A 16528-nucleotide genomic window follows, 5' to 3' on the forward strand; every position below is an offset into this window, starting at 1 on the left:
ACCACCAGCCTGAGATTCTAATACCTGCGGATGGAGCGGAAGACTCCAAGGTCATTCCCAGCTCAGTGAGTTTGAGACCAACAAAGACAACACAAGACCATTTCAAACAAAAACAACAAGACATCAAACACCACGCCAGGTGGGTGGCGCTACCCATGGTTCATTTCAGGATAGGAAAGGCTTCATGTTGACGCCATGTGTGGCTATGAAAAAAAATTAAGCAGAGGAGATGGAGAGGTGGTCAGAGGTGAAGAATGCTTATGGCTAGCAGTGTTAAGAATTTGTGGGCCTGTGCAAAGCCTCTCTGAGTCTTCGTCAACGCAGAGCCTGGTTCCCTCAGCCTCCTCAACCCTGTAAAGCACAAGATGTGTCTCAACCTTTGAGTATCTCTTGGCTCTTCTCAAGATTCTTCCACAGGAAATGAGAAGTAGTTAAGTGGTCAGCCTGGGCTACATAGTGAACCATGGGCCAGCTTGTGCTATAGAGTAAAACTCTTATCTCAAAAACAAACAAACAAACACCAAAAAGGGCTGGAGAGATGGCTCAGCGGTTAAGAGCACTGACTGCTCTTCCAGAGGTCCTGAGTTCAATTCCCAGCAACCACATGGTGGCTCACAACCATCTGTAATGGGATCCGATGCCCTCTTCTGGTGTGTCTGAAGACAGCGCTGACAGTGTACTCATGCATAAAACAAATATAAATCTTTAAAAAAAAACAAAAACCAAAGAACTAAAAGAGACCATTCTATTGGACTGGCATCAAGGCCGAAGCCCCTCATATAATGCACTGCTTTCTATTTCTTTGAATATTCTGAACTATTTATGTAGGTGAGTACATTGTCACTGTCTTGAGACACCATAAGAGGACATGGGATCCCATTACAGATGGTTGTGAGCCACCATGTGGTTGCCAGGATTTGAACTCAGGACCTCTGGAAGAGCAGTCAGTGCTCTGAACCGCTGAGCCATCTCTCCAGCCTCTGTTCTGAATACAGACCATTCTGAAGGACCCCGCCATGGAGCAGGAATGTGGTAACAGGAGGCAAAGGCAGAAGCCCTAGATTCTGGCTTAGTTTCACTACGTCGTCTCCTAACTCTGGCTGTTGAGGATTTTTTTTTTTTTTTTTTTTTTTTTTTTTTTTTTTTTTTTTTGGTTTTTTGGTTTTTTGGATTTGGTTTTGTTGAGACAGGGTTTCTCTGTGTAGCCCTGGCTGTCCTAAAACTCGCTCTGTAGACCAGGCTGGCCTCGAACTCAGAAATCCACCTGCCTCTGCCTCCCAGAGTGCTGGGATTACAGGCGTGCGCCACCACCACCACCCAGCTCTGGCTGTTGAGGATTTAATGAGTTACTACTACACATAAGATCGATTTGCACGCTGAACGTATTCAAGAAATGCAAATCACTAACCATCTATCCCAGGTGCGTTCCCACAGCCTAACACTGGCTCATAATGCTGTCTGTGCTCATGTTTCCGCAATGACAAAAACTTTGGAAAGGGCTCTGAGATCGGTTAGCACATGTTCTTCTTACAGAGAACCTCCGTGTGGTATCTAGTACCCAGCTCATGAACACCATAATTTCAGTTCCAGGGGACCCAACACCTCCTTTAGCTTCCGTGTGCTCACATGTGGTACAGGCAGTACACATACATGTAAAATAAAAACAAATGCATCTTTTTGAAAACTTAAGACCATGCCTAGGTCACGTTAGAGGCCCGACCGAAACAGCTGGCGATTCTCTATCCAAAGGGCCAAACAGAGCAGACCCGTAACACACCCATGGCTCGGAGGGTGTCCTCGGGCCAGGGATGGTGCTCAGCTGGATGCCAAGTGCAGGCCTAGCACTGGTGTGTCCTGAGCTGGAAGACAGAAAGAGAAGCATTGTGCCCAGTCCCTGCCACTGCCCATTCAGCAGTGACTTGGAAAACAAGCATGATGTCATTCTCATTCTTCTCCTCGAGGACTTTACTTCTGCTGAGAGGATACAAGTTCTCCTTTTCAAGCATTTAAAAAAAAATATTTTATGTGTATGAGTAAGGTGTTGCTGACACACCAGAAGAGGGCGTCAGATCCCATTTCAGATGGTTGGGAGTCACCATGTGGTTGCTGGGATCTGAACTCAGGACCTCTGGGAGAGCAGCCAGTGCTCTTAACCACTGAGCCATCTCTCCGGCCTGACAATCTTCCTTCTGATCCAGACCTACTTTTGGATCCTATCGCCCACCTCTAAATTAGCAGACTGGAGGCATACAATAAATTTCCATGAAACAGCTACTCTAAGAATCTAAGAATAAAAATTCCAAACCACGTGCCTAGAAGGAAGGCGATTGGCTGCATCCTTGCCACGGCTCCTCACATGAGACCACTCTTGAGACCCTTCAACTCTGAAAACAGGAAGCAGCGCAGGTACATTCATGGGACAGAAACAGCACCTCCTAGGGGTGGAGAGGAGATTAGCAACCCATAATTGTGAAACCAGTTAAGCATGAGACATGTTCTAATTAATGTAATTAGCTTCATAGGCCTGTGGGTAAAAAGCTTGTAAAAAGAAAACTGAACAGAATCACCTGAATGGTGGACATCAGTAATTTCCTTTCTTAAAATATGTATTGTCTAACTATGATTTTTTTATTAAAAATAACTGGGGATTAATCCCAGCACTCAGGAGAGGCACCAGATCTCTGTGAGTTCAAGGCCAGCCTGGTCTACAGAGTGGGTTCCAGGACAGCTAGAGCAATATAGAGAAACCCTATCTTTAAATAGACACACATACACACACACACACACACCCTGGGGATTTCCAGAGAGCTTCACACATGCTCAGCAGCTGCTCCTGCCAACTGAGCTTCGACCTAGCCCAAATTGTCTATTTGGGGCTGAGGTGGCAGGGGATGGTGAATTCAATGTCCAGGAGAGATGCACACTGAGGTAATGGATATCATGGGCCCTGGAGCCACGTACTTGCCAGGGGACAATGGGCAAGGTACCAAATCTCTCTGCAGCCTGTATCCTGACCTACGGAAGACAGAGGCAGCAGAAAACAAGCAGAAAACAAGCAGTGTTGTCTCGCCCGAGGCTAGCACTATAAAGATGAGGCTTTTGCAGCGCTTGGCACACAGGATGTGCCACCTGAGTGCTTCCCATAGCTGGCGTTACCACTGCCTGGGCTGGTACAAACCACTTTGCAAACTGGAGTGCTAATGGAGTGGGTGGGACCTGAGGAGGAGTGGTGGCTGATGAGATCTCCAAGGTAACTTCAGGAGCCCGAGGAAGGGCAGAGGACACAGATGAGGCCCTCATGCAGGAAGTAAAGCAGGAACCACGTCAAGGGTGGGGCTGGGAACGTTTTTAAAGTAAGTTGACATATCTCTTCATATGGCGCTGGTGTGGCATGGGCATAACTTGTCCCTGGATCAAACTAAGGTCGCCAGGGTTGTCAGCAAGCCCCTTTAAGCACTGAACCATCTCGATGGCCCACTGTGCTGTTTTAAAGGTAGGCAATTTCTAATTGGCTCCAGAAAGAACATTGCTTCACATGCTCACACGCACTTGGCTCCTGCTTGACCTTGTTCCTTTATGTGTATAAATGCTTGATTGTGTGTGTGTACGTGCATTATGTGTGTGCCCAGCACCTGCCCATGGGGAGTCAGATGTCTGGTCCCCTGGAACTGGACTTCCAGGCAGTTGTAAGCTGTGGGTGTTGGGGACTGAACCAGGTTCCCTCTCTGCTCCTCTAACTGCTGAGTCATCTCTGGCCCTGTACATTTTTTTTTTAAAAGACAGGATCTTGTTACGAATCCCAGGTTTGCCTGGAACTCTCTATGTAGACTAGGCCGACTCCAACTCAGAGATCCGCCTGCCTCTTCTCAAGAGATCTGGGGCGAAGGGGTGTGTGCCACCATGCCAGCCTTCCCCACCCATTTCTTTCCACAAAAAGACGACTCGCAGAAGGTTCCTTCCGAATGGGCAATCACTGTTTATTGTCGTTTGTGTTGGGAACTGAACAGAGCACAGACTGTGGAGAAGAGGAGAAAGGAAAAGAGGAGAAAGTATGTTTCCGAGATTTCATTTCTTTAAAACACTTTATGGTTTCAAATCCTTTTTCACCCCAAAAGAAATTCAAGAATTCAAGTATGTTGTGTAGGGAGCGGTAATACAGAGAGGGCTTCTGCTCGAGAGCGCCTGTGTGGTGGTATTTGTCCGGGCATGTAAACAAGCAGGCAGATTTCCACATTTCTTGCACCCTTTTTTTTTCTTTTTGCTTTGGTAAGGCCAAACCCCAAAAGGACACAGCATACAAAAGAACCCAGGGCTGAGGAACTTATTTATCCTCAGAGGATAACAGCATAGTTGGAATTATCACATAGGATTTAAAAAAAAAAAACAACAAAAACCAAAACACAATCCCTCATCTCCCCCAAGCCCCCGAGTCACGGAAGCCCCGATCCCCTCCAGCCGGCCTGCTGCCGCACCTCTTCCTCAGGATCTTAACTGAGGGTTGCTAGAAGGACCAGGCTCAAAGGGTTTTCTTCATTTTGTTTATAATAAAAAAATTTTAAAGGGCTATTTCAAAAGAAAAAAAACTGAAATTCAAATTCTGAAAATATCTTGCCTTTTTTATTAATCATGTCATCTAACACCAATTAAAAAAACAAGTATGTGAATATGATATAAAAATACGATCCCAAGATTAACACTTTGTCGCAGGCACAGTTATCTCACAGAATACATGTTTGGAGGGCCAGGAAAGGAGTCTGCTTCTGTTTCTCTTTAAAAAACCCACAGCAGTGCAAGGAGGGTGAGGGGGGGAGATTCTTTAGCAGCAAAATGTCCGAGTTCTCTAGTCACATCGAAAAAGAAACGAAACAAAACGTAAGCTCAGGGGAAGCTGCCCAGACCCACTTGTCACTAAACACTTCTGCGGCCACAGCCCCAGGTGGCGACAGGCGAAGGGTGCGCTCTACTACACAAGCCATCATTAACTCGTCCCTTAAGCTTTGACTGTTGTCACTTAAATATATGTACAGGAATCCTCTTCTCGTCGTTCCCTCAGATCTCCACTGTTTGGTCACGTGGGGTGGGCTCTCAGGATCTGGCCACATCTGGTTACAGGCTACAGCAGCAGCCTAGAGTGGGCAGGCAGGCGGGCGCTGCTTGGGCCTGGCTGGCGGGCGGGCGGGCGGGCGGCTTCCCGCTGGAGAGCGCCGTTGGCCTTAGTGGTCACTGCTCTGCTTCTCCCTCATCCAAGCCTGAATCTGCTCCTTCAGCTCTGGCACTGAGGGAGAGAACACATGGGATTAAGGCTCGGACGCCAGGCTCTCCCGCCTGCAGTTCTGTCGAAGTGGAAAGAAGGCCGTTCTTTCCCTGTGGACGCTGGGGCCTGCGGAAGGCACATCCTCGGGCGGGAAGACATTTACAGCCAGTGAGCGGAGTGCTCTGGGCCTCTTCCATAGGAAGAGCTTAAACTGGATACTTTCTGGATTCAATGTCCCTTCTGTTGGCAGTGCTGGGGACAGCCTGGGACATGCACAGCTAGGCAAGGGTTCTGTGGGTGCAGGCCTAGCCATCTCTTCTTGTTTGTCTGAGACAGTGTTGCAGCTATACTGTCAGGGCTTGCCGTGACCAGGCTATCCCCTTCCGCCTCACCGCCCGCAGCTGGGGTTACACGCCCGCCCCCAGGCTTGCTCTCAATCTCCTTCGTGCTCTGGCTGCACTCACTGGCCCTGACAGCAGCGTGGCGAGGTGTGGCGTGGCAAGGTGAGGCGAGCTGGGTCTCCTACCTGGTTCCAGCATGCTCTCAGTCAGCATCTGGCGGTTGAAGGGGTCGGTGGGGGAGTTGAGCAGATGCCGCAGGATGATAGAGCGGTCCATGATGGTACCAGAGGGCAGTCTCACAGGATCAGTCATCAGGGTGTCCATCAGAGGGTCTGTGGAGACACAGCAAAACACACTAACCCAACGGTGGGGGCAAATCCTGAACAGCTGGAGCAGGCGATTCCTACCAGTGAGATGCAGCCTCGGCTGGGGACAGCTGTGGAGTGAGCAGCCCCTCAAGTCCCTGCAGTGACGGGGGGACAGCAGCAAACAATGAGGCAGAGGGAGGCCTTGCTGTGCCTTCTGTCGCTCGTGGTCCCCAGTGAGGAGAACGGTTTCAGGGGGCTAGAGAGATGGCTCAGTGGTTAAGAGCACTGTCTGTTCTTCCTGAGGACCTGAGTTCAATTCACAGCAACCACATGGTGGCTCACAACCATCTGTAATAAGATCTGACGCCCTCTTCTGGGGTGTCTGAAGAGAGCTAGTCTTCTCACACATACATAAAATAAATAATTTTTTTTTTTTAAAAAAAGGAGAACGGTTTCAAAAGGATTAGGAGGTTCGGCCTTGTTGGAATGGGTGTGGCCTTGATGGCGGATGCCAAGCCTCCCCGCACTCTCCTCTGGCAGCCTGCCTCACTGCGGTCAGCATGCAAGCTCTCAGCCCCATGCCTGCCAGCCTGCCTGTCGCCATGCTCCCTGCTACCCTGATCATGGATTCACCCTCTGAAATGGTCAGCAAGCCTCCAATTAAATGCTTTCTCTTATAAGAGCTGCCTTGATCGTGGGATAGCTTCACAGGAATGAAACAGTGCCAAGTCTTAATGTCACACACTCCAAGTTACACCAAAGCCTTGCGCATGCATATGCGGACTTGCCTCGGAACTCATCCGGGGCATCGCTGTAGTCTATCTCTGCCCGAGCATTCTTTGCCACGATTTCCTCCACTTTCTCTGCAAGAAGCTTAAACTTCTCTATTGCAATGGTGGATTTGATTCCTGCCTTGCGCATCTTCGAAATGACTTCTTCAAACAGTTCCTTGCTGTAGGATCGCTGTGGACAAGGAAAGGTCACGTGAAATGAGAACACACAAGAGAAAAAAAACAGAACCAGCCAGAACCGGCCAAGCTCAGTCTGTGTGAGCCTTTGCTCCTAACTACTGCAAGCATACTTTCTGCGTTCCCATCTTCCACACTGCACCGTGTGCAAAAGTCTACTGGACATAGTTACAGATGCACATAGGCAGAATCACGTGTGCCAAGGTCATCTGTAGACAAAGCTACAGGACACGGGAAAACAGGAAGCTTTCGGAGCTAGCAAGCTTTTACTATAAAAGAGAAGGAAATTGAGGTTATTTCGGTTTGTGTTGGCCTTGGTGCCCTGTGAGCCCATGAGGCAAGGCGAATTCTAGTTTTCTTACGTAATGGTGAACGCAGACGAAAACCAAGCACAGCCACTGCCCCACACTGCTCACACTCAGAGGGAGCTCTGGCCTAGTCCCCGGGCTGGGGGCATTGTGTGTGCCCTCCTCCCTTCTAGTGCGGGAGGGGGGGCTAGAGGAGGAGCATGGGAAGGAAGTTCACGACTCTGGGGGCCACACAGTGAGGCCACACCTCAACAGGTCACAGTACCAACCAAAAGCCCAGTGGCCAGGAAAAGACTGAGCCCCATCACTCCTGAACCCAACACTCGCTAAGGCCACACTTTCCAGGCACTGAGCCTTCTGAGTTGTCAGACATCATTTGTCGGAGTGTGAACAGCGGACAATGCACCCAGACAAAGCACAGCGGATTCAGGACCCTGCCATCTTCTGTAAGCCTCTGACCTGCCCTAACCAGATTCCTCAGGTGAGACTCTGGACAGTGGCTTACCTCTGAGGGAACTACTGTGTAACAATCACCAACACCACAGAACACACAAGCGTGGATGCTGCACACCGCCCATTAGGACATGATACAAATAGAGGAGAATGGGTCCCTGAGGTCCTGGGACGCGACCCCAGTCTCTAATCACACCAGGCAACCACAGAAGACCGAAACCAAGCCCCACCATCAAGTAACAAATGTCCATGAACTTGCTCAAGTGAAGACTCCATCTTCAAATGCTGCCTTTCCCGCTCTGGCCTGAGACTGCACACTTGAGATTCGCTGATGGCACAAGGAGGAGCTGGAGGCCAGGCAACCAGATGCCATCTTCCGCAGATGCCCCCTCGGCTCCCCAGCATAGGAGCAATGGGCCGGCTCTGGGGCTTCCCTGCGGGGCCTGTGTGGGCTGGCACTCGGCTGTGCCCTTGAGAATGCCACACTGATACCTACACCTCTTCCCAGTAGCGGGTGGGTGGGCAGGCTCGACCTCCTCCATCCATCTTCCTTCTTTGCTTTGAATGAGAGAGGATCTCAGTATGGGGTATGGTTACCTTGGAACTTTCTATAGACCAGGCTGGCACGGAATTCAAAAGTCTGCCTGTCCCTGCCTCCAGAGCACTGCATTTTAAAGCTTCTGTTTCTAAGTAACCACACAGGCCTGCTTCCTCTGCATATCCACCCTTCCCTCCTGTCCACACCTGTCGGGCCACACAGCGAGACCGTGTCTCAAACAGTAAGAAGCAATAAGAAGCATCAACACATGAATAATTAAGCGATAAAGATGTTATTAAAAAGGCAGTGTATGAGCCGGGTGTTGGTGGGGCACAACTGTAATCCCAGTACTTGGGAGGCAGAGGCAGGTAGATTTCTGAGTTTGAGGCCAGCCTGGTCTACAGAGTGAGTTCCAGGACAGCCAGGGCTGTACAGAGAAACCCTGTCTCGAAAAACCAAAAAAAAAAAAAAAAAAGAGAGAGAGAGAGAGAGAGAGAGAAAGAAAAGAAAAGAAAGGAAGGAAGGAAGGAAGGAAGGAAGGAAGGAAGGAAGGAAGGAAGGAAGGAAGGAAGGAAGGAAGGAAGGAAGGCAGCCTATGCTCACATACACCTGCCATTCCAGCACCTGGGAGGCTGACAATGGAGGATCTTTGGTTCAAGGACAGCCTGTCTCAAAACAAAACAAAAAAACAAAAAAACCTCTAAGAAAACAGGAGTATATATAACTCTTGCATTTTAACATTACTCCTTTGGATTTGCTACAGGCGGTGACCTTCTGAGTGTCTGAGGATAGGTAACATTTATTTTGTGCATACAAAGATGGGTGATATGGGAACCAATATACCACATTCTGAACATTTAGGCTGAGGGTGAGGCTATGGGCACAGGGTCGGACCGTCAGTCACACGTTCCCCCTCTATTCAGAACTTGGTGAGCCTGGGCACGCCACTCAGCTCCTCTGGGCCATGTCCCTCACTTTAAAACAAAGGGTTGAGGAGAAACTGTGCTGTGGAATCCATGGTCAGGAGTGGTGCACAGCAGACACGAGCCGTCACTATGCTCAGGTGTCAGGCATGAGAACACACACCAGTGTGTTCAAGAGGAGAGTTTGAGATCGGGATTCAGGGCTAGCCTAGTCTACGTGAGACATGTGTCAAGGGACTCAGGAAGAAAACAGAAACTATAGACTACGGAGGGAAGGAATCCTTTCTTTTTTCTTTGTAAAGAGTCTTTGGCTGGACTAAGGGTTAAGCCTAGAACTTTGCACACCCAGGGGCTCTACCACTGAGCTACACTCCCAGTTCAATCTTGTTTTCATGGATGGTCTCAGTAAGTCCAGGTTAGCCTTGAATTTGTGATCAACCAGTTTCCAGCCCCCTGAGTATTTGGGACACAGGTTTGTGCTACCAGGACAGGCAACAGGATTCCCTTCTGTGACATCACGAGGGAAGGCCTGTCCTGGAGGCTGTGGAGGAACCTGATTTGACCTGATTGATCCCCACGGGTCCCGGGTGAAGGAGAGGAAGCAGGCGTTGGCTTGAAGGCCAGGTATTCATGGCGACTGGCAAGAAAGGCACGTGGGAAGACCTGCATTTCCCGACACCGCCAACAGGGTTTAGAAACAGAATCTACTTGGGGGTCTGAGGGATTAGGGGCTGCTCTGCTCCTTCCTCCCAAGGAAGCATTGGTTTATCTCCTGGACCAGATGTGGTCCTCTGCTTCAGGATTACAACTTCTGAAAACGAGACTTTACAAGCCCTGCTTTTACTACATTTGAGGTGTGGAGAACTTGTGCGCATGAGTGCACACACACACACACACGCACACACACACACACACACACCTATCCCATCTCTGGAGGTAGGGAATGCATACACAGACAGGGTCTACTGTGAGGGACACCACACAGGAGGCCTCAGGGCCAGGCCTCCTGCGATGGCCGTCTCAGTGCTCACCTGGTCATCGGCGATGGCTTTGGCGAAGCGAGCACAGTCCAGCTGTAAGTAGATGTCCGTCAGTTGGTCCAACAGCTTCTTTGGCTCAAAACCATACTTCTCTGGGTTTTCAACCTTCAGGTCCCGGCACTTGGGTCCGCAGAGCTGCTGTAGGTTAAAGTTCAGCATGGCTGCTAACCGGGGACCGAGTTCCTAGGAAATGAAGGACAACAGGACAGTTCAAGTTGTTGGGACAGCTGAGGACCAGGAACGCCCACCCGCCCGCCCCAGCAGAGGCCTGGGAGCAGGCTGGTCAGTCTTCAAAGCACCGATCTGTGCAGAACAAGCCAAAGCAAGCATCCGAATCAAACATCTCCAGTGCCACTGAACAGGAGAGGTCTGAGCGCAGGCAGACGGACGGACGGACTGACGCCCACGGAGGTCTTCCGGAGAGATGCACTTGTGCTTAGAGCATCACTCCAAAGTCACTGAGGAGCAGGGACAGGAAGGAGGCGCGTCGCTGTCACATCACTGCAGCTGTGAAGCCTCAGTCCCGCATTTCCCAAGTTCCCAACAGTGACACACATACTGCTCTAATCCACTCACCGAAGAGACAGAAGACGGTGACATCTGTCACCATCCTAAGTCTGCTACTGTGATGAGTTCAACAGCTAGAATTTTAAGAACAAATAGCCCTCAAGAGTCCGCAGGACAAGAGTACCTGCTGCAGCTGGGACACACATGGCTTCTGAGCTCAGAGAAAGCTGCTGTACACCAGGCATTAAATACTGACCGCCAAAAAGATTCTTTAACTAATGAGTTCCCCGTGAAATGGCTGGGTTCCCACAAATCTGACACACCCTCAGCTCTCCCGAGCATCCTGTTGTACAAACACGGTTGTAGTCCAGCGTTGGAGAGCTGGGGGCGGAACATGCGCTTAAGCAAGCAAGGAAGGAGGGTGGAGAGTGAGGCAGGCTGAAGAGGTGGCTCAGCTTTTAAGAAAATTTGCTTCTCTTCCAGAGGACACAAGTTTTGGTTCCCAGCGAGCTCCTAGGTGTGGGTAACTCCAGCGCCAGGGAACCCAATGCTCTCTTCTGACCGCCACAGGCACTGGCACACACAGCATACACTGTCCCCAACTCACCCGCACATAAAGACAAACACTACATGCAGCCAATTCCAGTCAGACTTTTCCTTTTGTAAATTAAGTTTTATTTGAACGCGGTCATTCTTCTGTAAATAAAGCTTTAGTGGGAATTGTCAGGCTTGTCTGTGTCCAGGCTATCGCACGAGCACGGCTGAGACACTGCCTGAGACAGTCTCCAACTTCTCTGTAGCCTTTGTGGAAATGATGGTAAATCCCTTTCACAGGTCCTTAAGGGAGCAGGCACATGGACGGTGAGCTGCTTCCCCGCTCCCTGCTGCTATGCTGACATCTGCTTATCAAGAAACAGAAGACCCAGGTCTCGGGCTGCAGACGCCCTGTGTGACCATGCCTCTGCTGGAGGCAGCACAGTGACTCATGCATGTCACAGAGCAAGGAGGAAGCTTGGAGAACCGGAGGGGACACACAGTAAAGCCACCCCACACCAGAATGAGGTCACACACGCCCCCATGCACTGCCACTCCACAGGGACCTCCGCTCCTTACTAGGGTGAGGTCCCCAGTTATATAGCTCATTCTCAACCTCAGAACAGGACCGGGCCTTGAGTTCCAGCAATCATGTGGAAATTGTGACTGTCTTTAATCTACAGTGAGCCCATCATGGCTGTTAGATGTTGCTACAAAGTTCCTTTAAAAGTAGTAAACATCTTTTACCTATTATTCTACGTAATGACCTCCAAATCATAATTTGTTACCTTATACTTTTCTGATATATGAAACAGAGAGAAATCAGTAACAATGAAATTGTGTCACGAATCCTGATCCAAATGTCCTGTGTAATCAGAGAATGATCTTGAAGTGAGCATTTTAGAGATTATGTCAGGGGGCTTCAGTCCTGTAGAGGACCATGTGATGTGGATCAATAGAGCTAACTGGGAACAAAATGAGAATTTCACTCACTGGCTGCTGTGAAAATGAACATGTGCTGAGTTATAAGTTCTGCATACAGCACCCTAAAGACAACACAAGCACCCCAGTTTCTACTCACTGGCCTCAGGAACGGCTTCTGGACTTGCTTGGTGAGGAGATGGAACATGTCCACGGTTTCGGTGGCCAGGGCAAGGTAAGAACGGGAAACACGCTCATCCTGAGCGAGCTGAGACTGTCGGGCCTGCTGCTGATCCTGGGAAACAGACAGTTGCCAAAGAAACCTCAGTACCGGTGTCTGCGTGTGACACTCAGCCAAGTGCAAAGGAAAACCATGGTCAGCTTAGAGCTGCAGAGGGTGACAGGCTGACTCTGAAACAGAGGTAATGGCCACCCTGGCACCCCGACCACACAGACTGTGCTTGTCCCTTCCAGGACGGTCCTCTGATGGCCTTGACACCTTTGGTTACACCCAGCTGGCCCAAGCTAAGCACAGGCTCTTCTGCTGACCTACGACCTGGCCCGTGACTGCCCTTCCCCTCCGTGACTGGCCTTTCCCGAGCACCAGTGTTCTCAATGAGAATAGGCACGGTGAGCTCCCGGGAGGATGAATTAGACCAGTCGTTCTCAATCTCCCCAATGCTGCCGCCCTTTAATACAGCACCTCCCGTGTGGTGACCCCAACCATAACATTATTTTCGTTGTTATTTTGTAACTGAGTTGAGAACCATTGAACTAGACTATCAGAATGCCCATGCACACACTGGAGCTACAGAGAGGGGTTCATTGCCTCTAAAAAACGACTTCACGGTGGGCAGTGGTGACGCACACCTTTAATCCCAGCACTTGGGAGGCAGAGGCAGGAGGATTTCTGAGTTCGAGGCCAGCCTGGTCTACAGAATGAGTTCCAGGACAGCCGGGGCTACACAGAGAAACCCTGTCTCAAAAAGCCAAAAACAAACAAACAAACAAAAACAAAACAAACAAACAAAAAACCCAACTTCACTTAAGTCATCAACCTTTAAAAAAGCTTTGAGACTTGGGCTGGAGAGGTGGCTCAGTGGTTAGGAGCACTTGCTGCCCTTGCAGAGGTCTAATTCCCAGCACTTACATGGCGGCTCACAGCCACCTGTAGCTCCAGTTACAAGAGATTTGAAGCCCTCTTCTGGCCTCTAGAGGCACCAAGCAGGCATGTGGTGCAAACTTCCACATGCAGGCAAACGCTCATACACAGAAGTGCCTACCGATGGATCCTATTACTATCAGGCTGTGTTCCACACGACTGTCAGCACAGTCCTGCCTGCCACAGACTGGGAAGAGAGATAATAAACAGAGTTTGACTCATGGGGAATGATCAGCAGAGCGGCGAAGACACCGCGCTCATCAACTGAGGTTTGTTTTTTGAGACAGGGTCCCATGCAACACAGGCTGAGAGGCTGACTCCCAACCAGCTACATCGCCATGGACTAAGTTCTCTTACTGCTAGCTCCCACCTCTGGAGGGCAGGGGTCATGTGTGCACTTGGTTTAGCAGACTTATGTATGTGTGTGTTCATGCATGTCAAGGCCAGAGGACAATCTTGGGTCTTGCTCTTAGGTTCCCTGCCCCCACTGTCTCTCTCACCAGCCTGGAACATGCCAAGCAGACACGGCTAACTGGCCAGCAAGCCGGAAGGATCTGTCTCCCCCAGCAGTGGGATTACAACTGGGTGCCACTCCACCCTGGGGAAGGGTGAACAGCTGGAAGGGATGGCAGCCACGGCCCAGGGAGTATCCTCGGGCTCGGGCTACAAGCCGTGCCTGGTGGAGACTCTGCCGTAGGCTGGTGAACTGGCCACTTCTGCGGGGTAAGAATGAGCCTATTGAGGGAAGCTGCACCAGGAAGGGCAGAGAGCCAGCCAGGCCTCAGTGGCCTCAGTGTGACTCTGAGTGACCCATCCTTCATTCGCAGATCGTATGCAGGCTTAGTCTGAGGCAAGACACACAGATGGAATATTAAGGGGACACGGAAAGAGAAAAAAAGCTGTATTCTGGAACCGGCCTGAATCGTTAACACAACCGACTAAACAAAATTTCCTATAGACACGAGTGCTCTGGACAAAAGACATCTCAAAGACGTCAGAGCAACAAACTGTTCTTGCTTTAGTTAGGGCCTGGAGTTTAACTGTGTTCACAGTTTCTCTCACACAGCTAAGCAGTGAACCTCACAAGATCACCTTCCAATTACATTTACACAGCAAAATTCTTTTAGGGTAAGAAATGAGCAAACCAGTTCTTGTATGTGTGTGTGTGTGTGTGTGTGTGTGTGTGCGCGCGCATGCGCATGTATATTCATATTCATATATCTTATTTTGTATGTGTATGCCTGGTACCCAAGGAGGCCAGAAGAGGGCTGTCAGATCTCTAGAACTGGGATGCAGATGCTGGGAAACAAACCTGAGTTCTCTTCCCAGCTCGTCATTCATATATTTTATTTAAATTTTAAAGCCTAAACTTTATTCTTTGCAAATTACAGCACTGTAATTTAAGCCACGGAAATGCACACACACAGACACACAGACACAGACACACAGACACACACACACACACACACACACACACACACAGAGCCACACACGAAATCTCCATTCTGAAAGCATCTAAGATTAAAGGCGAGGCTCACAACTGAAAATAGAAAATCACCCAAGAGAGGCCCTCAACATGCTTAAATCTAAAGGATGTGCATAAAGTCCTTATCTTAAAATAACCTCACTAACTCTGCTTCCGGATGGCTAGTCTTGAATTCTTCCCTGTACAGTAGCCCAGGCTCTGGCTCCCCTCCCCACAGCATAGGTATCTCAGTGGGAGAAGGACATCTCAGGTCCTGGAGGCTGTGCTGAGCTGTATCTCCCCCTCTATGGTATGTATGTCCTTAGGCATGGGACTGAAACAGCAATAGTCCAGAGAGACTCCCAACTGTTACAGACTTTGCTTAATAAGGTATCACACACCCCGAATAGACACACAGAAAGGCTAACAGTGAACTGGGGAGGCTTGGTTGAGGAGAGTAAAGTAGGGAACGATGCTGGGGTCAGCAAGCCCCAGCCGGGATTTCAGCCAGGATTTCAGTCTCGGTAAACAGCACTGTAGCAAGAGGGGCAGTGAATGCAAAGAGGAAGTGCATGGGAAAGGTCCGTGTGGGAGTAGCTGGAGGGGGGAGTAGCTGGAGGAGGGATTAGCTGGAGGGGGGAGTAGCTGGAGGGGAGTAGCTGGAGTGGGGAGTAGCTGAAGAGGGGAGTAGCTGGAGTGGGTAGCTGGAGGGGAGTAGCCAGAGGAGGAGTAGAGGGAGTGGGGACAGGGTGTCAGGAGCTAAGGGGCAGTAAAGAGCGTGCAAGCACGCCAGCCGCAAGCCGTTGTGTGAGAAGGGGCATCCTTTTGTCCTGTGTACTGGTAAGGGTGGAGGCTGAGAGGATGAGAGTATGCTCCTGCAATAATGCGGGCAATGCAGAATGGTGACCTGGAAGTAGAAGGAAGAGGCCACACACATTCCTCCTGACCTTCCTGCCTTCAAACCCTAAGTGCTGCCATTACAGGGGTACACACCGCATCCAGACTAATCATGGGCAACCAAGGAAACGGCAAAATGAAGCTGCCATTGATTGAGGTTGTCATGACTCAGAGAGGAGACCTAAAGGACAATGCGGGAAAGTCAGGACTGAGGCAATTAAGGGACAGCCAAAGCAGAGCAGGCCACATTGCTCAGGCCTGCAGGCAGGAGCGCTCTAAGCAGACGGCTATGTTTTGCAGTCTATAAAATGCAGATATTTAAAGCCCTGGAAAAGATGAGATCACCTGGCAGTGACTTCAAGCAGAGGCACCAGGGAATGTTCGGGAGTGTTTGGCTGTGGGAGGCTCAGGGTTGGGGGCGGGGGTGAGGATAGTGGAGACGGGACAGATTGACACACAGGAATGACACACTGCTGGTGTTGAGTGAGCAACCATTTCTGACAGAGACCTTCCACATTCTTCCTGTAAGTGCCCCATTGAGGAATCACCCAGGGCAGGGGTGGGGGACTCAAAATCAGAGGCCTGGGCTCTGGAGTTGCCACTGCTCCGAGGCTGGGTGATGAAGTGGAAGGAAGCCAGGACCACCAGGGGCGGCGGTCAAGGACGAGCTGTTGGTGAGCAGACCTTAGAGACAACTTGTGTCTTAAAAAATCCATTAAGGGAAGAATCAATAGTATTTGTCTCAAGTAAATGCCCTGACAGTGACAGAGAGAATGGGCCTCAGGCCCAGAGCCCAACTTCTAAGAGAGTAACTGGTCTAAATCACACGGAGGACGATCAAGTGCCGCAGAGGCCCTGATCAGCAGAGTGAGGGGGGCTGCGTGGACCCCTGGCCATGTCTGCATGGGA

At 50.1% G+C, this 16528-nt stretch overlaps 1 protein-coding gene across 2 annotated transcripts in view; it reads right to left on the reverse strand.

The window, feature by feature from the left end:
- Positions 1-3952: 3952 nt before the first annotated feature.
- The window catches only part of Ube4b (ubiquitination factor E4B), a 101951-nt gene continuing 89375 nt past the window's right edge, over positions 3953-16528 (reverse strand). For both annotated transcript variants that reach the window (XM_052178177.1, XM_052178176.1), the window contains 5 exons: positions 12256-12390; positions 10125-10316; positions 6692-6866; positions 5781-5927; positions 3953-5275 (listed from right to left, as the gene is read on the reverse strand). In XM_052178177.1, coding sequence (XP_052034137.1) covers positions 5214-5275; positions 5781-5927; positions 6692-6866; positions 10125-10316; positions 12256-12390 — 711 coding nt within the window. In that variant the 3' untranslated portion in view covers positions 3953-5213. The remainder of the gene's footprint in view (positions 5276-5780; positions 5928-6691; positions 6867-10124; positions 10317-12255; positions 12391-16528) is intronic.

Source organism: Apodemus sylvaticus, chromosome 3, assembly GCF_947179515.1.
Source record: "Apodemus sylvaticus chromosome 3, mApoSyl1.1, whole genome shotgun sequence".
Taxonomy (NCBI): domain Eukaryota; kingdom Metazoa; phylum Chordata; class Mammalia; order Rodentia; family Muridae; genus Apodemus; species Apodemus sylvaticus.